Below are 24,343 nucleotides of genomic sequence, written 5' to 3'. Positions count from 1 at the left end.
TCGATCAGGTGCTGCTGATATTGCCGAATCTTTTGGCGGGCTCTGAAAAACATGATGCTGTGTAGTTGCCAAATTCCCCTTCCTTCTTAAGAACATTTGCATCATCGGACTTGGGAAATCACAACTAGCTGATTCTACCATGGGATGATGCCACACTCCATCCTCTACCAGAATGCAGAAAAAACAATCCTCTTGATTGACATCCCGACGTCAATCGCATGCGCACAGGAACTTTCGCCGGTGCAGTTGGGAGCCACACTGTGCAATTCCCACCCTACGGAGGCAGGGATAGATTATCACAGAAAACGTCATCTCTTATCTTCAAGCCCTCTGGAGAAGCCGTACGCAGTATCCACAGAGCCCAAATCGGATGCTGCGAGGGCTAGAGTCCTCAGTAGACTTCCGGTCTCTGAACGGGCCTACCAGACCGAAATCATTGAGCCTCTGGTTCGGGGGGCATTGCAGGAGATTAGCCGCGCCCACTTGGACTCTGCAGAATGGTGCCTCGAGAGAAAGGTCCTAGAGCAAGAGACGCAGCTGAAGAGGAAACGAGACGAAACTAGGAGCAGAAACTCACCGTGCGAGGATGGGTGCTCGGCGGATGATGCGCTTGGTGTATCTGCCCCTAATAGCCCGTCGATTATCCTATCGCCGGGATTGAACATGTTCGAATCCTTGCCGGAAATTTGCAACGTGCTGGTTAGGAATACGTCTTTGGCGCAAGCCGTGCTAGATGTCCGGTGCAAGGCGGAGCACGAGCCCGAGCACCGTGAGCAAACGACCACGCATCGGCATGTCTTCTTCGTGCCGCCATTCTCTACTTTCTTGCTATGCGAGCTGCCGCTATCGGCAGAGGATGAGGCGAGTCAGGGCCCTATCCCGGGGTTATCTCTGGACCGCAAATTCAACTTAATCCTTCTCGACCCGCCCTGGTCGAACCGCTCCGCTCGGCGCAGCGGGCACTATCAGACACAGTCCTATTCTGATATAGGCCTGCTGTCTAAGCGCATACGGGATATTCTGAAGGCCCATCTGTCGGACGACTCCCAGTGTGTATCCATTGCAGCAATCTGGATAACTAACGCGGCAAAGGCACGCAGAGCTGCATACGATGCCATTAAGGGAGCGGGGTTGTCCGTGTACGAGGAATGGATGTGGATCAAGACGACGACGAAGGGCGAGCCCATTACGCCGCTGGACGGACTATGGCGGAAGCCGTACGAGATCCTTGTCATTGGAAGGAGGATAAATCGTTGGCCATCTGATGCGGCTGATGCTATTACACGGAGGGTCATCGCAGGCGTCCCGGATGTGCATTCTCGAAAACCAAATCTCAAGGAGGTTTTTGAGCAGGTATTCTTCTCGAGGACAGGATCTGGCGCGAAGACGGGCCATACTTGTATGGCGTATTCTGCATTGGAAGTATTCGCGCGTAATTTGACTGCTGGCTGGTGGGCCTGTGGGAATGAAACTTTGAAGTTCAATTCAGAAGACTGGTGGGTTGAGGCCTAAGGCTTTCTTTACTTCCAGTGGTGAGAGAATCAATGCACTTGTACATATCTTCTGTAGCTACCTCTAACTCCTGACCTGCATGGTCTCAAGGTCCATCTGGCATACGGGAACAGCGGCTTCGGACTGCCGTGATGCGCTGAATCTGATTTTTCAATAAGATACTCCCAACGACCGAGACGCCGGTAATTGAGGCATGACAGCCTCGCAATCTGTCTACTGTACACATCCGTAACATGCCACGCGACGATAACTACTTCGACGACCCTTGAAGCCTCGTCGACAGCCTCACTCGAAAGAAGGTCCCAGACTAACCAGACTGAACCTCAAATCCGGATTACCCGCCCGAACCTCCGTCTGCAAAAACCTCCTGACCCCCAACCCCAGCGCCTTATCGCTCAACGCATCCTCATTATCTGCCAATCGTCCTCTCTCCAACGGCCCTTTCCTCCTCCCATCAAGCTCCCACAGCCGCCCATCAGACCCCTTCACGAACGCAACAAAGTGCAAATCAACGTTATCCTCCGCCTGCGGCGCAGCCGTATCCCCCAACCGCGCCGCGTCCGCATGCGCACTCTCTAACGCCTTACTCTCATACAGCAAGTCCGCCCTGGCGATGGGCCCCAGCGGCTCCGCTTCACGAAGAAGAGCATCCAGATCGGAGCCCGGGATGACATGTTTGCGCGGTTCGCCGTTTGCAACGGCGTGCAGGAGTCCGATCAGCCCGCAGGCGTTGCGGATCGTCTGCTTAAACCACATTACTGGCTCTCCGGGGCCGGAGCCGTTGTATTCGGGTAAGGGCCCGTCTTCAGCGACTCGGGAGGCTTCGTAGGATGGAGTAATAGGGAAAACGAGGAGGAGAGCGTGTGAGGGCCGGGGGACGAGGGCGAGGAGGTCGGGCTCGTCGATTGAGTAGACGTCTGTGAAGCCGAGTGTGGGTGGGAGGCCCAGTTGGTGGACAAGGTGGGACATGACTTCTGGGTTGTTTTCTACGGAAGTATTAGTATTCATACTTCGGACCATTGATGAGCTTGGAGATATGGTACTTACCAAGAGGCACGAAGGCCTTGTTTGTGGTGGGAACATCAACATTCTCAGTCATGATGGTCAAGCGCTGAGCTGTCTGGAACGCTGATCAATTAGAAGTCTTGTAAAATACAGGTCAATTTGAGCTCGAAGATCGTTGGAAAGAGATATGGAAGGATTGTTGGGGGTTCTAAAACGATGGAATTGACTGTTTCCCGGTGAGGGGTGACTTGACGTCGCTTTGCGGGGTTGAAGATATTCCGTTTCGGGAAATAGATACATATTAAACTGCCTCGCGGTTCCACCTACTGAGCTTATCTAGGAAACAAAGAACTAGCGGCAATTTCAGGAACCCAACAGACACAGGTTTTTGGGAGCATAAAGGTGGTTGGGAGCGCAGTCGTGGACGGAATTACTCAGAAGACTATCTAGTATAATGGACACTTGACCTTCACATAACGAACGTTCAACGCGTTCTAGCATAATTCTAAGTATCATCAATCATGACTATCGCACTCTCAGTTCCCAATTGCTGGCTTCGACCCGCTCTTCAGCGGATAGAAGATGTTCATCCACAGATCGCTGGCTTCTCCGAGGTAGTATGTCAAACTGACGTCCGCCATGCTTGCATCTTGATCCCCTGCCAGGGTCTCCAATTGAGAAATAAGATTTTCCAGTCCGAAGGCTTTGCCTGTAGCTTGTGTCGCACCCGCCTCAAGCATGACGTTGACCACGTGGATGTGGAAATGGTAGTAGGTGGGCTGGTCTAGCATCGTAAATCAGTACACATTCCGTCGACCCAGGCAAAACCACCTAATGAATAATACTTACAATGAACATACAGCTTGAGCTGGTCCTGCTCCAATTCTGGATACATCTTCACTGTTCCCTCAAGCAGCCTCTGCCTCAGATACCGTAACCAACGGATATGCTTCTTCTTGAGATCACGCAAACTCCAGATATCTCGTCGCTGCACAAGAGCGAGCAGATGCAGAGAGCTCATTGTTTTTCTGTCCCAGTTGAGGTCAGGGAGCATCAGAAACCCATCATCGGGGCCTTCACCCGCGTCCCGAAGAATTACGTCCTCCTGCTCCGTCCGGCCTTCAAGGATGTTGAAGACCCAGTTCAATCTCCCTTCTTCCCGCTGAGCGCTCATATAGGGCCGCACATAGTCACGGTAGATCTCCGGTGTCTCGGTCACCATGCGTAGTTGCTGATCAGAGTACTTTTTGATGTGCTTTTCCGTGCAAGGCCAGATGAGATTCAGTTTGAGATCATGAAACTGCTGTCCACCCTGGCCTGCGCCTGTATTCGCCAAGTACCATCGGTATATGTCATTGTCTCCTAGATTGTCTACGCTGCTGATTGCAGCGTGGAATGCCTTAAGGACTTCAAGGGATTCGGTTGCGAATGCTGCTCGTTCTGCGATCAGGATGCCTTGCTTGCCGTCAATATACCCGAGTATGGCAATACGGCGGCCATTTTGATCTATAAAGTTGCATAATCAGTTATATGCGGTCAATTCAGTATGCAGCGAATACTGTATCAGGGACACTGAGTCGTGCATCTGAATCTTGACAGGAGATGATTCTTACCTTGCTTGAGGAGTCTGTTGACCTCAAACTTGGGAATTAAAGCCTCTGGGGTAATCTTCTCACCACTGTCGAGAATCTGCATTGTAAATTGGAAGAAGGCACTTGATGTTAGAAACAATGACGGCAGCAGTTGGGAATTTCAATGTTGTCCCTATCCCAAAATCGTTCGGGCAGAACCTACTCTTATCAGGCGGTCAAGAGCTTATCTTATCAATAACGTAGCCAGCATGAATCGTAAAATTTCTATATAGAAAATGCTGTAGAAAGGGGCCAGGCTGAAAATGAAGAAGTGTTGATGACTGTATCCCTAGCAGATACCGGCAGTCGCATCACCTTTCCAGCGACACAGCGTGGACACCTTATTACAGCGGTGCAATCTCGTTGCCGGGCTGCAGTTTTCGGTCCATTGGTTCCATTACGTGTGTGTAGAAGTCAACCAAAAGAGACCAGCTCATTTTTCTACGGCAAGATTTCGCATGACTCGGTACTCAGAGCTATCGCCCATCCGCTAACCCGAGTTGAAAAGAACTCGAACTAGCGGTTGGTGTTGCCTCGAACGATGTTGCCCGTATCGCTCATTGCACCTGCGAGCGGCCAGGGCCTTAACAGCAGATCACTGAGGCTGAGCCTGCCTCCCAGGCCCGGATAAGTGGTGACGAACCAGTGGTTCACCTCAAATCGCATTGAGATTTCAAGTGGAACATGTCTTTGCGTCGCTGACTTGTGTATGTAACTAGGTTGAAGGTTAGCCACCTGTCTGATCAGTGGTTGTCTCTCCATACCGCTTCAGCCATCTTCAACCATTCTTCGACTCCCTTGACGAAAGCATCGTCGGCCGCCGGCAACTCTTCATGGCCCCAGACTACGAATTCGTCAAAAGTAGCCTGCTGTTCTAGGACCTTTACTGGCCCTTCTTGCTCCATTTGATTCTCGGTCTCATCCCCAGTAGCCCTTCTCTTAGGCGGCAGAATCCGCTCAGTATGCTGCACAACTATTCCTATATGCCAGGTTAGCATAGTATTACACATGGTCAGCATATGTAAGTCGTACCTTGATAGCCTTCTGGAATCGCAACACGTCGGCCCCGAAGCCTCCGTCCCCGGAAGTAAGCAGTTTGCAGGCGTTCATCTACCTGAATATTAGCAGACAGACGAAAATTGAGGGAAGAATGACTCCGCATGTTTAAGAAAACGCTTACCTTTCTCATCGGATACGGGATTCCAGTAATGCTCTAGCGACTCGACGAACCCATCATGGTGGATTCTGCAGGGAAGAATATTAGGGATGCAATTCTCCATCCACTTCTCATTATCGGCTGCCGATGATTGTTTTTGAGATGCTTGGATGGCGAACATTTTCAGAGCTGGTGACAGGAACGCCTTTCGAGTATTTTTACAGATTGCAAAGCAATCCGAATAGGTGTTAGCAATAAAACTAGCGCTTGTTCAATGCCTGCACTTCCTTAAGGGGTGTTTTGCTGCAATGGTGTGGTTGCTCTTCGGAACAACGCGACACAACGCGTTGCCCGTGTTAAGTGGATAGGAAAATGGAAATGCGCCATCCCAAAAACGGTCAAATTGCTGCAAACTTAATGTACTATTAGGCACAGCGGCAAGAGGTAACGATGCTGGATAACAGATGGAATGATAATGAGGGCTGTATATACGAAGTTCAATCAGGAATAGAAATATTGTTCTCTGAGTTATCTGGTTATTCGAAGCTGGTCTTTCAAGATAATGAATGATGCGATATGTACACAAGAGACAAAAGTCTAGGGGTATATAAAGTCTCCAACTGCAGCTATGAGGTTTTCACTACCTCTTACGAGGCTTCTTCTTCTTCTTTTTCTTCTTCTGGTCCTCGCCATTCTCCTTTTTATCGACGACGACGCGAATTGGCCATTTCTTCAAATGCTCCCGCTCGAAGGCCTCTTTATCTCGTCTATACAGGAGCATCGTAGCTTTCGCATCTTCGACACTAGAGTGCGCGCCGTCCTGAATATTCAAGCCTAGGAACTCCGACGCCAGTATTTTCAAGCGTGGAGAGCCACCACCCGCGATCTTCCGGTAAGGAGGATGCTTGCTTGTGTCCCTGATGTCGCGCTTGGGATGACCCAGAAGCAGAGCATCCAAGTCATTGCTCACAGCATGTCCAACGAGTATTCGTCCGTCAAGAATCTCCGCAACGTCCTTCTGGACTTGTTCAAGGGAACGAGCCTCCGCCATGTGCTTGGGAGAAATGCCGCTCACATGCGTCCGCCAATCTGTAATCATCTCTTTGGGCCTGACGTACGAATCATATACTTGTTCGCCGTTGAAGTTGACAATACTGACACGCGCGAGGGCAGAATCGTTATCGGGGTTGGGACCGACTCCCACCATTTCGCAGTCCATAGCGACATATTTACCTATTTCTGCACTGAGGAGGGGTCAGATGACGCAGGTTGTATATATTGGATAGGAATTACTAACGTAGGTGAACGGCCCTCGTTAACTTTTGTTGGCTTGGACTCAGTCCGCGATTGCTCGGAGATCGTAGCTGTAGAGCTTTTGTGGGAAATAGTTTTCACCATGGGTTCCTGTGCGCTCTCGTCCCCTCCATGCTCTTGCCCCTCGGACATTCTTTTCTTCTTTAATGAGGACTTTTTGCGCTCTATTGTCTCTATTTTCTGTTTCTTGGTCGTAACATTTTGAGTCTCGCGGTCCGATGTCTTGCGTTTCTTCGAGGATGAGGAAGCGCTTTGTTTTTTCAGCGTTTCCTGAAGTTTCTTCCAATTACTGGAAAGATTATTGACGTCCATGCCAAAGATATGTGCGATACTAAAGCATCATGATGGTCCGAGTGGAAGAGAATGTAATGCCGAGAAGGGTATGATTGTTGTAGCATTTCCATATCTTTCTCCAAAAATTCGGCAATTAGAGAGATGCGCTAAAAATTTGGACAACCTTGGGCCCCACTCAGGGAACGATTTGAAGAGTCTCGAACAGCACAGGATAATGCACCCCATAGATCTATGGTTTATAGAGTCCTTACTAGATCTACCTTAGCATTGAGGGCACAAGAAATGGTAGATTCAGTGATTGAGGTCAATTGCGAGCTTGAGAACGTGAATGATTTCTATATTGCAGAGCCAGTTTATACCAACAAGCTTTTATCAAGTGCGAGAAAAACGAAAACCAAATTATCAAATATCCAATCCTGGGATCTTGAAGTCCTTGTAAGTCCACTTCTCCGTCAGCTTCCTCTTTGCCTTCTTGGCCTGTGTCACCGGTTTGCGAGATTCCAGCTTTCCCTGCACTATTAACGTGCGGAAGCGGTCATCCAGTAGATTTCCTTCCGGCTTCAGTAGACGTAATGAGTCTTGAAGTTCGTCTGGGAGTACAACCTCCAATGGTTTCTCGGGCACGCTATTGCCAAATTAGTACGTGTGAGATCCGAAAATCAAGACCAAGAAAAACATACCGGGCTTTGCCCAATGGCTTACGCCGTAGGGCGGCATCATCTCCTTCTTCGGAAGAATCATCCCCAGACTCCCGGCTGCGTTCGAGTTGTCTCTGCTGTACCTGTTCCGCGATAGCCTTGGCTTGCTCAAGCTGCTCTTCCTTCTGTTTCATCTTGGCTTCCCATCTAGCTTTCCTCTCGGCCTCCTTGCGCCTCTTGATTCTATTTCTCTCTGCCTTCGTCTTCCGCGCCGGGCGCTTCTTGTTGAGCCACTCTGGTTTCTCATATTCACTTTCAAATCCCTCCCAGGCACTCTCATCGTCAGATTTAACTTCGCCATCATCATTTTGTGCCTCGGCAATAAGGCGCTGCCTCTCTTGCTCCTTTCGCTCTTCTTCCAAGCGCTTCTTCTCAGCCTCTACAGCTTCGTGCCCCTTCTCTTGCAGAAGACGATCCCAATCCTCAAATGACGGGTTGTAACTGATGCCAGCATCTGGTTTGCGAACAGACGGGATTGGCTTTCCGTTCGCGGCAAGTGAAATTGGAGGTTGCTTAATCGTCGGGGGTGCAACTTTGGGCTTGGGCTTCTCGAGGTAATCGAATTGAGGGTCTTCAACAGGTGTTGGGTCTTCAGAATCCGCCCAAGGGTCGTAAAGCTCGCTTTCTTCCGCCGTCTGAGTCGGATTCGCTTCCTTGGCCACCTGCTTCAAGCGCAGCCATTCCTTGCGAGTGACCCAGTCGCTCTTGTGCTTCTTGGATTTCGGTTCAATCACACCGTCTGTGACTTTCGAGTTCAAACGTTTGCGAGTATCCACTGCAGGAATTGCAGAACGCTGGGCTAGGATCTCATCGGCCTTCAGAGGCTTGTGCTGTTTGAAGTATGCATTTCTGATCTCGGCGGAGCCCTTCTTATCGATGACGAACAATTCTTCTGAAGGCTTTTCTGCTAGAACACCACTGTGAGGTCAAATTATATCAGTCCATAGGTCCGGAAAAGGCTTTCTAGATAAGAGTCCATTCGAGGGCACATACCCTTTAATTTCTTCGTCTTTCAGAAGACGAAGGCCTTCCTGGACCTCCGTAACGTCAACATTTTTTCTCCAAGCCTTCTTGCCCTTACGAGAAGGTTGCTTGAATTGACTTGGAGCTTCAACCAAGGCCGACATTATGAAGGCCTTTGCCGTCAGATTTGTCAATCTGTAGATTTGTGTCTTTTCGTCTTTGCGATAACGATATGAAGAAATCCCAAAAATCCGGACCGGCTTACCTAATGTGGTATCGCGGGGGCGATGCTAGGGCGGCTGCCGCGCTAATGTTCTTCCTGCTTGAATCTCGCTTTCTGGCCCGCGCCGATTTCCTATCGACTCTGGCCAGTGCAGTTTCATCTACTGCATCAGAGAAAACTCGAAGATTCTTCTATTTGTACATCAGTACCCATATATCTTGGTGAAATCGTTCGCGCTGAGCGACCATATTCGCCATGCCCGTTGTTAAAGGAGGAGTCTGGTAAGTCTATGTGCACTTTCGCTTTTGAGGATCTCGGCATGGCTAATGGGTGATCAGGACTAATATTGAGGATGAAGTTCTCCGGGCGGCTGTATGTCATTTCGCTCGATTTCAATTGTAGGACGACCGACAGCGTTTGTGAGCTGACACGTCCTTCTTCCTTCTAGGTATCCAAGTACGGCCTGAACCAATGGGCGCGAGTCTCTTCGCTCCTTGCGAGGAAGACCCCAAAACAATGCAAAGCACGGTGGGTAGAGTGGTTGGACCCTGGTATTCGCAAGGTCGAATGGTCGAGGGAAGAAGACGAGAAGCTGCTACATCTGGCGAAGTTGATGCCAACACAATGGCGTACAATCGCCCCTATTGTCGGAAGGACAGCAACACAATGCCTTGAACGTTATCAAAAACTATTAGATGAAGCTGAGGCCCGGGAAAACGATGAGCTGGGACTGGGAGGGCCCTCTGGCGGCGAGGCGGCTGCGCCTAGTGCGGACGATGTGAGACGGTTAAGGTATGAGGTCGCACCTATTGGAAAAGATGTTCGTTTTGCTGATAATTTTGAAGACCCGGTGAATTAGATCCCGATCCGGAATCGAAACCTGCCCGTCCCGATACAATTGATCTCGACGAGGATGAGAAGGAAATGTTGAGTGAAGCTCGAGCTCGTTTGGCGAACACCCAAGGCAAAAAGGCGAAGCGCAAGGCTAGAGAGCGGCAACTAGAAGAATCCCGGAGACTAGCTGTCCTGCAAAAACGTCGTGAACTCAAAAATGCTGGCATCAATATCAAGGTTGTCACTCGCAAGAAGGGTGAAATGGACTACAACGCGGACATCCCATTTGAAAAGCCAGCAGCACCCGGATTCTACGATACCACGGAGGAGGAAGCTCGGAATGAAAGACAGCGAGAAATGTTTGATCCTCGAAAACAACAACTTGCAAACAAGCGAAAAGGAGATCAGGAAGAGGACGCGGACAGGAAGAAGAGAAAGAATGACAAGAATGGTAGCTCGGCTTTCGCTGCTGCCGCGAGGGCCGGCCAAATGCAGAAGATCCGTGAGGCTGAGCAGAGCAGTAAGAGACGAGCGCTCGTCCTGCCAGCTCCTCAAGTGAGCGAAAGCGAAATGGAGGACATTATCAAAATGGGCATGGCCGGCGACAGGGCCAGTAAAATGTCTGGAGACGACGAAACAACTCGAGGTTTGATCGGTAACTACACTTCTATCGTCGGTGGGACGCCGATTAGGACACCAAGAGCGCCGCCAGAGGAGGATCATATCGCCAATGAGATCAGAAATATTAGAGCGCTGACTGAAACGCAATCATCTTTGCTGGGTGGTGAGAATACGCCTCTACACGAAGGAGGTTCTTCTACTGGTTTTGATGGCATCGCCCCTCGGCGACAACAGATCGTTACGCCGAATCCAATGGCGACTCCTTTCCGACAAGCTAATGGTTTGGGTGCAACTCCATTACATGGTGGGATCGGGCCAGGGGCAACCCCGCTCAGGACTCCTAGAGATCAGTTCGCGCTCAATCAGATGGAAGGCGGACAGTTGATTGGCACCACACCGAGAGATATCAGATTGCACCAGAAAGCCGTCAGTCAAGCTATTCGTAGCAAGTTGGCGTCGCTCCCGAAGCCTAAAGAAACCGAATGGGAACTCGAGGAACTTCCCTCAGAGTCTGCGGAGCCAACTGTTGCGGCGGAGATTTCTGAAGAAGATGCTGCGGAGCGTGATCGGAGAGAGAGGGAGGCACGGGAGAGAGCTGCGCAAGCTGAGTTGAAACGCCAGACCCAAGTCTATCAGCGGGGACTGCCACGTCCAAGTGTCCTCGATATAGATGCTCTGATGGCGCGTGCCTCACAGGTTACCGATCCCATCAATGGCATGATCGCTAAGGAAGCCGCTCTGTTGATTGCCAACGATGCTCAAAAATTCCGCCTTCCTAATGGCAAGGTTGAAGGCAAGGCACGGAAACTGGAGCGACTCAACGATGAACTCATCGAAGCAGCACGTGCTGCTATTGTAGCGGAAGTTGCTTCGTCTAATCAGCAACAGGAATGGCTGCAGGGTTTTGATGATCGTTGGTCGTCAACGCATTCCAACGCCCTCCCCGGACTCGCCAACTATGGTGATGACGATGAAGATGAGAATATGTACCGACAAGAACAGCGAATGATTGACGCTTTCGAGAATGTGCAGGCCTCTCTGCTAGCTACCGCAGAGCGAGGAAACAAGCTTGAGAAGAAGCTAGCACTGCACTACGGTGGCTATCAAAACCGCGCAAAGACCCTTCGAACCAAGATTGTCGAGGCCAGCTCTGCTCTAGAAAACTCGAAGTATGAGTTGAATGCTTTCCAGACCCTGCAAATTTCTGAAGAATCGGCTATCTCGCGAAGGCTCGAGAAGCTCCGCGACGACGTCGCCTTCGTTCTAAAGAGAGAGCGGGAAGCTCAAGAAACGTACAGGATTAGAAAGGAGGAGCTGGATGAACTTGTTGCTGGGACAGAGGCAGTTGTCAATGGGTGGCACTGAAGGCATAGGGATCGATGATACCTAGGATGTAAACTAGTTCACTATTCTGATTCTCTTACTATTCGACAGTTTATAAAGTCATAGTAGTAAGAAGTATTTCGTGGAGCCTCCCGTCAAATATACTCAGTATCACATTCAATTCCAGACGAATCCTGAATCCTGCGCAGTGATGAACAAGTTGTGCACTGTAGTCACTTTCTTAATTTGTGAGGCTGCCAAAAGCGGGCAGCGAAAAGGCTGGTTCAAAGGCGGTCTCCCCGGGCTGCTTCACAGAACCAAAACCTCCATCAACTCCTATGAAAGATCAGATAGTTCATCGTGCTCGTGGTCCAAATCAGATTTTCTGTTAAAGAGCCATCTTCTAGCTGTTGAGATCTGGGTCTGAATCACCATGGGAGTTCGGGATTCTCATGGGGAGGCCACTGGGACCCCTGACCCTGTCGAAAAAGGCTTTGCCACCCTTACAACCATCCGGTAAGTTGACATCTTGCTGTTGGATACTCGCAAAAAATTATTACCAGAGTCTTCTATATGACTTTTAGCGGTCGCATAGGCTAATAATGGCGATAGGATCGGTGTTAAGGCAATGGTACACAAGGTCAGTTCTTCCTCCATTGCTTCCAAGCGTCGTTCGATATTTTAGCACGTGACATCACCGAAACGAAAGTGAATGTTGTTGCTGATGTTTGCTTTGCTACAGGACGGCGAGTTGAGAAAAGCAGAAATTCTATCGATCAGGCAGCGTAAAGATGGTCCTAGCTTCTAGTGCGTTTTTGGCTGTTCTGGTCTATTGGGATTCCTCATGCTGATGATAGATACAGTGTTCACTATGTCGATTTCAACAAACGTTTAGATGGTAAGTACCTGTTTGTCCTTGTTCTTTGAAGAGCGGACAATCTAACGTATGCAATTAGAATGGATTGATGCTTCTCGACTGGACCTGTCTCATGAAGTTGAGTGGCCTCAGCCGGAGAAACCAGAGAAGAAGAAGACCGGTGTTGGTAACAAAGCACCAAGCAAAAATGCGCAGAAACGTGCAAGAGCCGATAGTCGTGATGTCTCTGCAACACCAGATCTTCTCACAGGCAAGAATGTGAATGTTGGCAAGGCACAACGTCCGTCCAAGGCAGGTGGTAAAGAGAACCGTGACGGAACTCCTCTCAGTATGCCCATCGTCACAGCAGAGGCCATCTCAACAGACGGAACCCCTAAGGCGGAGTCTGACGATGTCGAAATGGTTGACGTCAGCTTCACGGACGGCAAAAGCATCAAAGAAGAGGAGAGAGCGTTGGGACTCATGTCGCGCGAAGAAGAGATCGAACGACTGCGAACGAGCGGTAGTATGACACAGAACCCAACGGAAATCCATCGTGTTCGTAACTTGAATCGTCTTCAAATGGGCAAATACGACATTGAGCCCTGGTACTTCTCGCCTTATCCCGCTTCCTTCTCAGACGCTGATATCATCTATATCGACGAGTTCTGTCTGAGCTATTTCGACGACAAACGTGCCTTTGAACGCCACCGTACCAAGTGCACGCTTGTCCATCCTCCTGGCAACGAGATATACCGCGATGACTACATCTCCTTTTTCGAAGTTGATGGCCGCCGGCAGAGGACGTGGTGCCGTAATCTTTGTCTGCTGAGCAAACTCTTCCTTGATCACAAAACCCTATACTACGATGTCGACCCATTCCTCTTCTACTGTATGTGCACGAGAGACGAGACAGGCTGCCATCTTGTGGGCTACTTCTCCAAGGAAAAGGACTCCGCGGAAGGCTACAATTTGGCTTGTATCTTGACACTACCTCAGTACCAACGGCGTGGGTTCGGTCGGCTGCTTATCTCCTTCAGCTATGAGCTCAGCAAGCGCGAGGGAAAACTCGGTTCTCCTGAAAAGCCGCTCAGTGACCTTGGTCTACTGGGTTACCGTCAATATTGGCGAGAAACGCTCGTCGAAATACTCATGGAACCTGGACGAGAAACAGTCAGTGAGAATGAACTCGCTCTATTGACTTCGATGACTGAAAAAGACGTCCATGAGACCCTGGTCGTCCTGAACATGCTGCGTTACTATGTATGCGCCCTCACCCCATCCCACTTGAAGCCTGATATACCGTTAGAACAATTAACTGACTACCTCATAGAAAGGAAACTGGGTCATCGTTCTCACCGACTACGTGGTTGAACAGCACAAGAAGCGTCTTGAAAAAGAGAAACTGAAGGGAGCTCGCAAGATTGACCCAGCGCGCCTTCAGTGGAAACCTCCCGTGTTCACCGCTTCAAGCCGGACATGGAACTGGTGATGATTATGTTTGTTTCACGAAATCTTCCCTTTCTACTGTGTCTTTTCAGCAACGGTGTTTGGGTCTACCACGGTTGGGTGACAATGGGCTGGCGTTCGGGTCCCATGGAGAAAAGATGATCCTCTTCAAGCGATTTGGGTATTATCAATTCCAACGTGTTAGGTGACGGGCGTATGTTTGACTACCACATTTTGTCGATATTTGCAAAGCATCTAGAGTATAACGATTGTGATTCTGCTCGCTGCCATCCTGGTTCGGTTAATCGAAAGACGTAAATATACTTGATCTGATGCTTTTGAGTAGACCTACACAACGCAAAGAGCTACTTTAGCTCTCAGTAAGTCCGGCGAGACATGACATACACTGAACTGATTTGAATTAGGATTCCTTTAGGGGCCCTGCAAATTCTGCTGGCCGAATCAATGAGCACAACGCTATATAGCCGAACTTAAATACATCACTCCTTGTGTGTTTGTTTCATCTTGCATTGATTCCGACACTTGAATGATACGAAGAGCTGTCTGATGCCTTTCTGAACTACCGGGAAGACCTTGAAGAAATAAATGATAGAACAGCTGCAAGGACAATGATACATATTGACTAGCACGAAGATCGACTGATCGATTGAGAATCAAGGTTGAAGTGATGTCGGTGTATGAGGAAGAGAAGGTTATGTGTGATTGTTGTGTCTCTCACAATGAGACTGTTACTTCGAATCGAGTACTGACGAGGATAGTATACGATGCAAAGGACATTGAGAAGAGTACTAGAAGTTCAAGGCAAACCAAACCCGTTCGATATCCCACATGCGTTGCTCACCAGATACCGAAGAAACCGCTGAATAGATATCCGAAACCCGAGAATTGCCACGGCAGAGCTAACAGACGTAGTTCGAAGAATAGAGGCGCATCCCTCTACATGAATAAGCTAGACCAGCTTAGTGAGATGCGCTACTTGTGCGCGGTGCCCATGTTGTGTTCCGCGGTTGATGCCGGGGCGAAGAGGCGCTCCCGCCGTTCTGCTGAGTGGTGGTTGTCTTCTTGTTAATAGAGTTTCCAGGGCCTTCCCGAGCTTTTGTATTCTTTCGTAGTTTGAAAGTCGAGGGCCCACGCTGTCGAGGGTTTTGACTTTCTGCCTTCTTTGGAAGAGTCACAGTTTTCGCTGCGATAGCGCCGGGGAAGCGGATAGACACCCGAAAATTGCCAGATGAATCCCTGTCACCGAGGCCCAAAATATAGGGCTCGATGCTGTGGATTTGCATCGGCTTGAGACTCTTGAACCGGAACCGGGATTGCGATGGTGCTGGAGCGGCATGCCAAGCTGCTGGAGGCGCAGCATTGGGAACTCGAACAACAGGTAAGGAACCCGCTTCACGATCCTCGAAGATCTCCTCCGTCTCTTCGACTTGCTTAGCGCTGGCTATTCCGTCGCCAACTTGAGTCATATCCTCAGCAAGATAGGGGAGAGATACAGACACCGCAGCAATATGAAGTTGAACATCGAGAGGTTCTTTCGATGCTGACGTGACTGCCAAAGCATTTTTCTTCTCATGTACAGTTTTCTTGCCGAAAAGACAGTTAATCTTCTCCTGCCAGGAGGTTGCAGTTGAGACGGGTTGAGCTTGAGCTGAGAGGCGAGGAGGAGCGGCAACCATGGAAGCAAATGTAGGAGGTGGTGGTGGTGCAACTACCTTGGGGGGAAGTTTGACAATGGGCTTAGGAGCGGGAAGGTGGACCAAAGGTCGGGTAGAATCACTCATATATACCGGATGACTCGACAGTTCCTCGGGTGGTGGTGGAGACGGGCTTCGGAAATGCTCATCTTCCTCAAAGGCTGGCCGTTTATATTGCTCCGTGGCCTGAGGGAAGAATCGAGAACTGCGAACGGGCACACTGCTCAGTGGACGAGCATGAGTATCAGCGAAGGGTAGAGTCGCGACAGGATGATCGAAACCAGGCAGATTGTTAGATATTGAACTTGAAGTGTCGGTTGGTCTATGAATACCGACAACCTGCCTCTGTCCACTCTGGTCGCCAGTGCGGACCTGTCGCCATGTTTCATTGAATGCAACATGCAAAGGCTGGCTATCACGCATCGTGTTCATCTCGTTTAGGAGCTTCTCATTCTCTTCCGCTTCACGTTTAGCAGCAACCGCGTGGAAATTATTCCAAGCGGTAGTACCGGTAACGCGCGGTTCCTGTTGCCAATGAGACTGGTGTACACTTGGAGGCCCGATTGGCCCTGGTCGGACAGCCGGGGTCATAGAGTCGTACTGCGCATGTCGAACATCTGTAGGAGGCAAAGGAGAGATTGACGTAGGCTCTGGCTGGGGTCGAGACGGGGCAGAAAACGGTTGTGGGCCAGAAGAGATTGGGGGTTGATCAAGGCCGAGAGGGCCACGAAGGGAGATGTCTCTCGAGGGGAACCCCCCGAGGGCTTGATCAAATATGCCATTACCCAGGGTCTTATCGTTACTGAGAGGCTTCCAGGGATTGGCAATAGATGAAGAGGCGGCTCCAAGTTTAGTATTCGAAGACCAAGGGGAATATGAGCTCGAAGTGCTAAGATTACTCTTCCATTGGGAACTCGGCTCTTCAGTTCTTGATTCGGGCAATTTCTCAGGAAGACGGGACTGCCGGAAATCGCTAGGCTCCTGAGGTCCTGTGGTAGCCTCCAATTTAGGATCGCGAGCTGGAGAAGCAGGACGTCGAGCATTGACCGTGGGAGCCGACCGTTCGGCAGCTCTTTCTTTTTCATTCGCGGCGACGAGCTTTTTGACGGTGTCAGGATGATGGACTTTCATCATCCCGTATTGCTTCGGTTCGCCGCTTGGCTCTGGTACCGGGGGTTTAGGAGGGGATTGTGCTGCCTGCGCGACGGTCGGGGTCGCCTTAGCTTCAGCTTTATCACCTTCCCGAGACTCCTTGTTTTTTGATTTTGGTTTCTCGGGCGGTGGACCCAATGCCTCCAGCTTCTGTCGAATTCTTTCACGTTTCGCAGCTTCCTCCTTCTCTTCTTGCTCTAACCTGCGCTGCCGGGCTTCAAGTCGCTTTTCCTTCATGATACGTTCCTGCATCGCGACGGGATCTTCCTGCGGAGCTTGCGCTGTAGCATCCTGAGCTTCTGGAGCCGGATGCACTGATGACTGAGACGCAGCTCGAGATGCGTTAGCAACACTGTCAGGCGGACCCGCAGCTGCACGTGGAGGCCATGTTGGACCTGGTGGATGGCGGGCCGAGGAAGCCTCATGCATAGATGCGTCCTTTGGATGCACCGACTCTTTGTTCTGAAGGGACGGGTCCATAATTCCATTGACCTGCGAGCCTCTTCTTGCTTCAAACGTTCTCTGCGGCCCATCAGGGCGGCCGATCGACATCCGACGTCCAAAGCTCCCACTTCCTCCGCTGACGTTGGATGAAGCTCGCCGACGCGTCCAATGCCCGGCATCTTGGCCACTTGACCGATGAGTTTGGAATGCTGGAGAAGGCTCCGCAGGTCCTGCCTGCTCACCTGGTGTCGGCCGCTGTAAAAGAGAAGAAGGGCGGAAGCCTTGCTGCTCAGCTCGCCACGGTGCTTTCCTCTCTGGTACAGGCTCATAACGACCCGATCTAGAGTTGTACAATTCACGAGTTGTTCCAGAGTGCGTGTCCTTCCACGATCGATTGAAGTCATCGGCCGCAATCTCCTTTGGATGGACATTTCCGGTAGGTGGTTCGCTAACTTGGTGCTCTCTGACAGGAGCCCGGCCGGGAGGTTGAGCTTGAACAGGCGGCATCACTGGGGATACCTTTTCAACAGGCGGCAGTGGGGCCCAAGGTGATTTAGATGGAGGAGCTGGACTTGTGGACGACAACGACGTCTTGTCGTTTGGTCCTCTCGACAAGATGGTTGCACTCTTCGCCTGCCTTTCCGCATTCGCGCCAAGCCTGAGAACGGTAGGATTGGGTCCGATAGTCGTTGTGGGCTTCGTGACGATTTTGGTCACCTCTTTAGTGGCAGGGGCTTGCTCTGGTGCAGGAGAATCGGCCTTTGCTTCGTTCGCCGTCTTGGTGTCTTGGCCCGGAGCATGTACTGCCTCCGTATGAGTAGTAAGGCTCGTCTTGGTGCCATCAGTCCATTCGATCGTCTCAGGAGCCCAGTCATCTTCGTCGTCATCGATATCGGCCCATTTCGCTTCGGTCCCACCACCGTCTTCTTGGATGCGAGAGGTCATATGAATTCCGTATTGCTGCTTGAGCTCCTCATCTGTCAAGTGCTTTGGTGGCGTAGGTTGCACGGCTGTAAAACTTGGATGTTAGAGAGGGGATGTTCTCACAAGGAAGGACACGCAGTGCCTTACGTCTATTCTTGTTCCAGACCTGATTTGGATCAGGTCCACTCGCACCAGCCTTGCCTGTACCTGTTCCCGACTTTGAGAGCGAGTCACGGAGGCTGCTGGTCGTCTTGGCCACCAAGCGCGGGCGAGAGCTTTGCGATGGACCGCCCAACGGTGTGGTCAAAGACGAAGGGGCTACGTCAAGTTAGTAGATAAATTACTCAAACGGAATTGAGGCTGTCTGTACCTTTATCAGATGTCTTAGCCGTGGCAAGCGCACCCGGGGCTTTGGGCACGGAAAATTTGGCGAAAGAAACGGGTTTGAAAGTTGTCGGCTTCTTCGAGCCCACACGCTTACCGTCTGTTCGACTGGCATCTGACTCCGAGCCACCCTGGGAAGCCGTGTCTTCTCCAGCATCCGACATCGAGGCCACCCCATTCATTTCGAGTGCTCGCGTGGCAACTGGCCCGGGCCCCTGCTTTGAGATACCCTTTTCCTATAACACGTTCAGTAGCTCATTCACTTTCACATTTGTTCGTGTAGAGACTCACTGTCGATGGCCGTTCAGGATCGTTTTCTGAATCATTCTTCGCGAGTGATGAGTCGGAGGCACTGGGCTCTGGTTGGCTTTGTGGATCGTTCGTTTCAGTCGTGGTCTGTGTTATTGCGGTGGTATGTTGAGTCTCCCCCACGTCCCCTCCAGCAGAGATCTTGTCTTTGGTGCTCGCAGGAACGTCGGAAGGCGAAGGCTCGCCGCCCGACAGGGTCTGATTTACCACATCGTGGCTGCTCTGCTCTGCCATAACAATTCCCGAGTCTGTGAGATCCGCAGGTTGCGACATCTGTTAGACACTGGTCTTGTAACTGTGAATGCTGGGATAGTCGCCGCAGAAGCCATATAACTCATAAGAAGGCACAGAAAGAATGTTAGGAGAAATACCTATTACCAGGTATCAAGAATCGTCACGTTTAGACTGATTGCTGAATTGTTTGAGCTTGGGGGGAAAAGCTCCAAACGACGAGACTAAGTGCGCGGTGGGGAGTGCACAAATCCAAGGGCTGGAAATATAGCCCGAAAGGAACGGGCAGGCGAAATAGGTGCGATATAATACTAAACGCCACTGCCCAAGAAATCCCAAATGGGAGGTCGCAATAAGAGTTGTCTTTCTCAGGTTTGATGACCGGGTGATGGCTGCAGTCATGGGTTACGGCTCATGTTGGAGGTGAGGTGGCTGTTTTGGGTTAGCGTGGGCCGAAAATGAAGTAAAGAGTCAAAATCTTGTGGCTGGAGCCAGAAGAATGAGATGTGTCACAGGCAAACGGATTATTCACTGTCGCTAAGATTTCTAAGATTGAAAATGATCTTGGATATTTGGTCCTTCGGTCCTCCAAATTCCACATGAAAATCATTGGAGATACAAAGGGTGGTGTTGGGATCGGCGACACTCCAAATCCTGCATCTACACCTCATATACTACGCAACCGACCAATGCACAGCGACAGTCGCTGTGTACATATTAACCGGGAATTGAAAGATAAGAAGCCGGCATCAAGGCCAGAGAAACTGGGTTGGAGGTATGCCTCTTCTACATTGCTTCGATCTAGGTTCGCTGGTATGTACACAGATCCTCCGCAAGCCACACATAAGTGAGGCATTTAGTGAGGGTGGTTCTTGTGATGGCCTGCAACTGTTAGTAACGCGACGAATATTCATGTCGAAATGAAAACGTACGAAGATGGAAGTAGTACTCCATGCTGTAGCCGATGAGAAGGATACCACCAATGGCGTGGGCAAGAGCTGGAGCGATTATGTTCAGTAATTGCTGTGTGCAAACTCAAGTCGTCCGGAACTACTCACGAGCAGCAGAAGGGTTCTTGCCGAAGTAACGAGCCTGGTAGCGTCCAATGAGGCCAGTGGGCTTAACCTCAGGAGCGGAACCACGAGGGAGTCTGGCGTAGAAGTTCACAACGCGCTCCATGCGAGCGGCATCCTTAGCGGCACCGATGGCCTTTGTAAAACGTCAGTCATTGCACGATAAGGAGAGTCGGTGTTTGTTTGCGACCAATGCTCAAGGTCATGCTGAAAAGCCTTTACTCGAGAAGGAGGTTATTGAAGGATGTGAAGAGCATCGAGGGGACGCCATAAGGTGACTCACATTAGGAGAAGCGATCTAGAAAGCAATCAGCATGTCTTCACTGGAGTCGAACAAACGCAATCTCTGGGTTTTTGCTATCATTCCTTACCTTGGGGGGAATCAAGGTCGAGAGACCTCGGCGGGCGATGTAGCTCATCTTGTCTAATTTTGAGACTGCGTTAATATTCCGGTAAGACTTCTGAATAATGATGAGAATATGGGAATATGAACACCATGTAGCACTTCTACTAACCTTGAATACAGGCGAGTGAACCGTACAATCGATAAACGACTATGTAGTGAGGATGTGCCTCTGAGATCGCGGGTTGTCGGATGAGCGGTTCCTCACGTCGGGAGCCTCAAATGGCGCTAAACCGCATTTGGGTCTGCCGCAACCACCAAGAACCTCGCCGCATACCTCACTCAGGATATTACTATGCCGCTGTCGCCCGCTCGTCTGAACCCAACTTAGACAAATCTGCGACAATGTCTCTCGTCAGAGCAGGTGGCTCTGCCTGCCTTCGGGTGAGCAGAATTGCTGTGCCTATCAATGCGCGTTTCGTCTCCACACAAAACCGTTCTGGTGACCCCGGGATCAAGACCAGTCCAGCAGACGCACCTTCCACACCCGTTTCAGGCAGCTCCTTAATTCGCAAGGAGACGCCATCTGAAGCAATGGCTCGTCACCAGCCCGATTATGATGCCACAATTGACCATGCTACCTCGTAAGGGAAGCCTAGCTGATACCCAAGAACTCCGCTGACGGCCATCCAGACAATACTCCCCTGTGCCCAAGCGTGTCATGGACGGTAGCGAGCCTGGCGACACTGTGGCTGCCGCTGTTCTTTCAGGAGCCCCTACAGACCTTCAAGCTCGAACTGTTAGGTACATATTCAGATTTTCCTCAATCACCCGCCGCTTTCTGACCATGCAACTAGGATTTACAAGCCTTCGAAGCCTGCAACGCAGTCCGGTACCTGGCACAGCCATCACTGGAGAATGGACTGGGACATTCTGCAGAGAGGCCACCGTTGGGAGAACCCTCTGATGGGTTGGCAGTCTTCCGGCGATTTTATGCAGGGTACTCACCTGAACTTCAAGACTAAGGAAGATGCCATCTTGTTCGCGCAGAAGCAGGGATACGAATACTTCGTTCAGGAACCCAACGAGCGTCGCTTCGTCCCTAAGGCATATGCAAACAACTTCATTCACGAACCAAAGAAGCTTAAGCACATCAGGACCAAGTGATTGTGTTATTCGAGTGTACCATGTATATAACTACAAGCTTCTGGTCTTTGAAAGGTTGATTCCATAGGTTAAATGGATTTCAGTGCGTTTTCAGATGTCTTGCACGACACCGTACTGCTAGAAGACACTGTATTTACGGATATGCCGCTCTGCCAACAACTTTGCGAACCTTGCTCCTCGCGTTTCTTTTATATTCTGAATTTCAACCTGCAGTTTACAAAATCTGAAAGCCTTCTACGGAGGACACGCGTGAGGAACTGACAACTCCAACTCCTTCAGCAACAGCCCTTTCACTGAGGAGGTTCCGAACAGCCTTCAAGCAGCTTCACTAAAGTCTGGCTTGTATTATGGTCCGGATGAGGCCTGCCAAGTCCATGTTGAGAACTACGTGTATTGTATGATCATGGTATCCTTGATATCACAATGACTACGAAGATCCATATGGCTACATATTCTGATAGGAAATCTACAAGAAAGCGTGGCTAATTGCTCAAATATTCCAACATGGAACCGCTGTAAGCCAATATCGGTAAACATGTGCTCCGTAGAGAGGTATGCCTATAAGACAGATGGTCCCACGCCCCAACTGAATTGAACAAACATACATCTAGGATCGGATGTATCATATTTGCTTCGTCTCTGACAATTGATCAACGACGAAGTCTTTGAGCTGCAATCACACGACTATAAATGCATCGGGTTCGAAGAATAGATGGCCGGCTCTGTTAAAGATAGTGAGTTGGGCCTAGTCGCTGCAGCCGCCCCCGCCACCCCACCTAAAAATTATTATCGTGTTGTGATAAGATCAGAAAATTTAGATGCTTATGCTCTCTGAGTACGTTTGATGCTCTAATCTCTTAGAATTCCATTAGTCTCAATTTCCAACTGTCATCTTCCCCAATTACTTCAGAATACCACCATGTCCCCTTCTGCAACCGATACCACAGAGGTCATGGATCCCACCATCCTCACCCTTCGCAAAGTCCTCACATCTGAATCGGAGCCGCTCGGTCGCCGATTCCGTGCCCTGTTCTCCTTGAAGCACCTTGCGTGCCTGCAGCCGCCTACTGAGAAGACGCTCCCCGCAATTCAGGCTATTGCTGCTGCCTTTACTTCACCATCAGCCTTGCTGAAACATGAACTTGCATACTGCTTGGGCCAGACTCGGAATCCGGCGTCTTTGCCGTTCCTACAACAAGTCGCGAAGGACACGGAGCAAGATACAATGTGCCGTCATGAAGCCGCAGAGGCTTTGGGTGCTTTGGGTTACGAGGACAGCTTGGAGATCTTGAAGGCTCTTAGAGACAATCAGAATGAGCCCGAAGTTATTAGAGAGACCTGCGATATTGCAGTGGACCGGATTCTGTGGGAAAACTCAGAAGCAAGAAAAGCTGAGAAATTAAAGACAAGGTATGAGGCATCTGTATTGATTCACCATCTTTCTATTTCTCTTTTGCAAATGCTTATTGCATCATGTGTACCAAATCACAGTGACTTTACCTCGATCGACCCCGCTCCACCACTCCCAATGACGGCCAGTGAACCTTCCATTCCCGAAATAGAGCAGACTCTACTCGACACAAGTCTACCATTGTTTCTGAGATACCGTGCGATGTTCGCCTTGCGCGACCTCGCTTCTCCTCCCGATCTTCCCACAGCGACTCGCGCTGTTGAGGCGCTGGCCAAGGGCCTCAAAGATCCGTCTGCACTTTTTCGCCATGAGATTGCGTTCGTCTTTGGTCAACTCTGCCACCCAGCGTCAATTCCAAGCCTCACCGAAGCGCTTAGCAATCAAAGCGAGGCCGGTATGGTGCGACACGAAGCGGCTGAGGCTTTGGGAAGCTTGGGCGACTATGAGGGTGTCGAGGAGACGCTAAGGAAATTCTTGAACGACCCGGAGCAGGTGGTAAGAGACAGTGTCATTGTGGCTCTCGATATGGCGGAGTATGAAAAGAATGGCGAAGTTGAGTATGCTTTGGTGCCTGATGCTGGCGTTGCTGCTGCATGAATGATCCGGTGTCGAAGGTATAGCTTTACAATATCGGTATTGCGCTTGATTCGTTACTCCCATAGATGTGAAATCAGAATTTTGAATGAATGCTTTCTCGATCTCCTAATTATTTGTGGTTTCCCTGCAGTCACACAAGTATCAGTACTCAGCCCGCAGATGCGATTTTTAGAGCCAACAGCGGAGATTGCGTACTTGTAACCGCAAACACAGGTGTAGAACACTGTACTTCCTTCATCTGCACTGCGCAATTGCACCGTCGTGAAGTACATCTCCTTCCTCCCACATCTGGCACATGTATGTTGTGTCAGTGCTTCAGTTCGCTTATCTTCAGCTGTCAAGGTCTGAACTGCAGATCTCTTGGCTCTTAATGTCGACGGGAAGGCATTCGGTTTTGACTCAGAGATGATCGTGTTGGGGACAGTATCTGAGGGCCAAGTTAGCGCAAGCGCTCACCACAAATTCTCACAAATGAGGTCAACAAACCTTTGTTCCGAGCGCCGCAAACATCGCAGACAAGGATCTTAGTCGGATCACCAGTCGACTCTGGCAGGAGATTTCCACAATCTGTGCAGAAAATCAAAGATCCAATGGCAGACATAGTGCAAGATAAGTTTTCAGTATCGACAAACGTTCGATATTGACCATCAACCTGAAATTATGAGGAGAAGTAAAGCAGAAGACAGAACAGATGCTATTGAATGCTTGACAAAT

General features: G+C 50.2%; 13 protein-coding genes across 13 annotated transcripts; 5 read left to right on the top strand and 8 right to left on the bottom strand.

Annotated features, from left to right (window-relative positions):
* Nucleotides 1-144: 144 nt before the first annotated feature.
* On the top strand, nucleotides 145-1,512 carry AFUA_2G05600 (MT-A70 family; the record flags this gene model as incomplete). The annotated part of the gene is made up of 1 exon (XM_744596.1): nucleotides 145-1,512. The coding sequence occupies one exon, from the start codon at nucleotides 145-147 to the stop codon at nucleotides 1,510-1,512; it is 1,368 nt and encodes a 455-aa protein (XP_749689.1).
* Nucleotides 1,513-1,797: 285 nt separating this feature from the next.
* Nucleotides 1,798-2,778, bottom strand: AFUA_2G05590 (ubiquitin carboxyl-terminal hydrolase; the record flags this gene model as incomplete). Its single annotated transcript, XM_744595.2, has 2 exons — nucleotides 2,560-2,778; nucleotides 1,798-2,498 (listed from the first exon to the last, which is right to left on the bottom strand). Exons 1-2 carry the CDS (start codon nucleotides 2,609-2,611, stop codon nucleotides 1,798-1,800), a joined length of 753 nt encoding a protein of 250 aa, XP_749688.1. The 5' UTR covers nucleotides 2,612-2,778.
* Nucleotides 2,779-2,808: 30 nt separating this feature from the next.
* AFUA_2G05580 (putative mRNA decapping hydrolase) lies at nucleotides 2,809-4,290 on the bottom strand. Its single transcript, XM_744594.2, has 3 exons — nucleotides 4,131-4,290; nucleotides 3,367-4,023; nucleotides 2,809-3,301 (listed from the first exon to the last, which is right to left on the bottom strand). The coding sequence occupies exons 1-3, from the start codon at nucleotides 4,210-4,212 to the stop codon at nucleotides 3,054-3,056; spliced, it is 987 nt and encodes a 328-aa protein (XP_749687.1). The 5' UTR covers nucleotides 4,213-4,290; the 3' UTR covers nucleotides 2,809-3,053.
* Nucleotides 4,291-4,664: 374 nt separating this feature from the next.
* Nucleotides 4,665-5,485, bottom strand: AFUA_2G05570 (ribonuclease H2 subunit C; the record flags this gene model as incomplete). Its single annotated transcript, XM_744593.1, has 3 exons — nucleotides 4,665-4,802; nucleotides 4,913-5,127; nucleotides 5,329-5,485. The coding sequence occupies 3 exons, from the start codon at nucleotides 5,483-5,485 to the stop codon at nucleotides 4,665-4,667; spliced, it is 510 nt and encodes a 169-aa protein (XP_749686.1).
* A 402-nt stretch (nucleotides 5,486-5,887) lies between these two features.
* Nucleotides 5,888-7,024, bottom strand: rex4 (putative 3'-5' exonuclease). The gene is made up of 2 exons (XM_744592.2): nucleotides 6,602-7,024; nucleotides 5,888-6,548 (listed from the first exon to the last, which is right to left on the bottom strand). Exons 1-2 carry the CDS (start codon nucleotides 6,928-6,930, stop codon nucleotides 5,945-5,947), a joined length of 933 nt encoding a protein of 310 aa, XP_749685.1. The 5' UTR covers nucleotides 6,931-7,024; the 3' UTR covers nucleotides 5,888-5,944.
* A 106-nt stretch (nucleotides 7,025-7,130) lies between these two features.
* Nucleotides 7,131-8,795, bottom strand: AFUA_2G05550 (ribosome biogenesis protein NOP53). Its single transcript, XM_744591.2, has 3 exons — nucleotides 8,604-8,795; nucleotides 7,593-8,528; nucleotides 7,131-7,537 (listed from the first exon to the last, which is right to left on the bottom strand). Exons 1-3 carry the CDS (start codon nucleotides 8,735-8,737, stop codon nucleotides 7,315-7,317), a joined length of 1,293 nt encoding a protein of 430 aa, XP_749684.1. The 5' UTR covers nucleotides 8,738-8,795; the 3' UTR covers nucleotides 7,131-7,314.
* Nucleotides 8,796-8,921: 126 nt separating this feature from the next.
* Nucleotides 8,922-11,781, top strand: cef1 (putative cell division control protein (Cdc5)). Its single transcript, XM_744590.2, has 4 exons — nucleotides 8,922-9,077; nucleotides 9,135-9,168; nucleotides 9,245-9,588; nucleotides 9,642-11,781. The coding sequence occupies exons 1-4, from the start codon at nucleotides 9,052-9,054 to the stop codon at nucleotides 11,614-11,616; spliced, it is 2,379 nt and encodes a 792-aa protein (XP_749683.1). The 5' UTR covers nucleotides 8,922-9,051; the 3' UTR covers nucleotides 11,617-11,781.
* Nucleotides 11,782-11,801: 20 nt separating this feature from the next.
* Nucleotides 11,802-14,169, top strand: AFUA_2G05530 (NuA4 histone acetyltransferase complex catalytic subunit ESA1). The gene is made up of 6 exons (XM_744589.2): nucleotides 11,802-12,090; nucleotides 12,187-12,214; nucleotides 12,317-12,381; nucleotides 12,438-12,472; nucleotides 12,531-13,693; nucleotides 13,764-14,169. Exons 1-6 carry the CDS (start codon nucleotides 12,008-12,010, stop codon nucleotides 13,920-13,922), a joined length of 1,533 nt encoding a protein of 510 aa, XP_749682.2. The 5' UTR covers nucleotides 11,802-12,007; the 3' UTR covers nucleotides 13,923-14,169.
* Nucleotides 14,170-14,279: 110 nt separating this feature from the next.
* On the bottom strand, nucleotides 14,280-19,453 carry AFUA_2G05520 (uncharacterized protein). The gene is made up of 4 exons (XM_744588.2): nucleotides 18,790-19,453; nucleotides 18,485-18,734; nucleotides 18,262-18,432; nucleotides 14,280-18,200 (listed from the first exon to the last, which is right to left on the bottom strand). The coding sequence occupies exons 1-4, from the start codon at nucleotides 19,078-19,080 to the stop codon at nucleotides 14,860-14,862; spliced, it is 4,053 nt and encodes a 1,350-aa protein (XP_749681.1). The 5' UTR covers nucleotides 19,081-19,453; the 3' UTR covers nucleotides 14,280-14,859.
* Nucleotides 19,454-19,580: 127 nt separating this feature from the next.
* On the bottom strand, nucleotides 19,581-20,698 carry AFUA_2G05510 (F1F0 ATP synthase subunit f). Its single transcript, XM_744587.2, has 6 exons — nucleotides 20,627-20,698; nucleotides 20,483-20,547; nucleotides 20,395-20,409; nucleotides 20,097-20,247; nucleotides 19,971-20,036; nucleotides 19,581-19,920 (listed from the first exon to the last, which is right to left on the bottom strand). The coding sequence occupies exons 2-6, from the start codon at nucleotides 20,528-20,530 to the stop codon at nucleotides 19,895-19,897; spliced, it is 306 nt and encodes a 101-aa protein (XP_749680.1). The 5' UTR covers nucleotides 20,531-20,547; nucleotides 20,627-20,698; the 3' UTR covers nucleotides 19,581-19,894.
* Nucleotides 20,699-20,705: 7 nt separating this feature from the next.
* On the top strand, nucleotides 20,706-22,390 carry AFUA_2G05500 (ETC complex I subunit). Its single transcript, XM_744586.2, has 3 exons — nucleotides 20,706-21,098; nucleotides 21,148-21,258; nucleotides 21,312-22,390. The coding sequence occupies exons 1-3, from the start codon at nucleotides 20,707-20,709 to the stop codon at nucleotides 21,619-21,621; spliced, it is 813 nt and encodes a 270-aa protein (XP_749679.1). The 5' UTR covers nucleotide 20,706; the 3' UTR covers nucleotides 21,622-22,390.
* A 50-nt stretch (nucleotides 22,391-22,440) lies between these two features.
* AFUA_2G05490 (deoxyhypusine monooxygenase) lies at nucleotides 22,441-23,629 on the top strand (the record flags this gene model as incomplete). Its single annotated transcript, XM_744585.2, has 1 exon — nucleotides 22,441-23,629. The coding sequence occupies exon 1, from the start codon at nucleotides 22,541-22,543 to the stop codon at nucleotides 23,627-23,629; it is 1,089 nt and encodes a 362-aa protein (XP_749678.1). The 5' UTR covers nucleotides 22,441-22,540.
* Nucleotides 23,630-23,734: 105 nt separating this feature from the next.
* AFUA_2G05480 (DNA-directed RNA polymerase I core subunit RPA12) lies at nucleotides 23,735-24,230 on the bottom strand (the record flags this gene model as incomplete). Its single annotated transcript, XM_744584.1, has 3 exons — nucleotides 23,735-23,753; nucleotides 23,825-24,056; nucleotides 24,116-24,230. 3 exons carry the CDS (start codon nucleotides 24,228-24,230, stop codon nucleotides 23,735-23,737), a joined length of 366 nt encoding a protein of 121 aa, XP_749677.1.
* Between the last annotated feature and the right edge of the window lie 113 nt (nucleotides 24,231-24,343).

The sequence above is a fragment of the Aspergillus fumigatus genome, chromosome 2, assembly GCF_000002655.1.
Source record: "Aspergillus fumigatus Af293 chromosome 2, whole genome shotgun sequence".
Classification (NCBI taxonomy): Eukaryota; Fungi; Ascomycota; class Eurotiomycetes; order Eurotiales; family Aspergillaceae; genus Aspergillus; species Aspergillus fumigatus.
The sequence above is the reverse complement of the archived record's forward strand: the minus strand, read 5'-3'. Positions and strand labels throughout refer to the sequence as shown.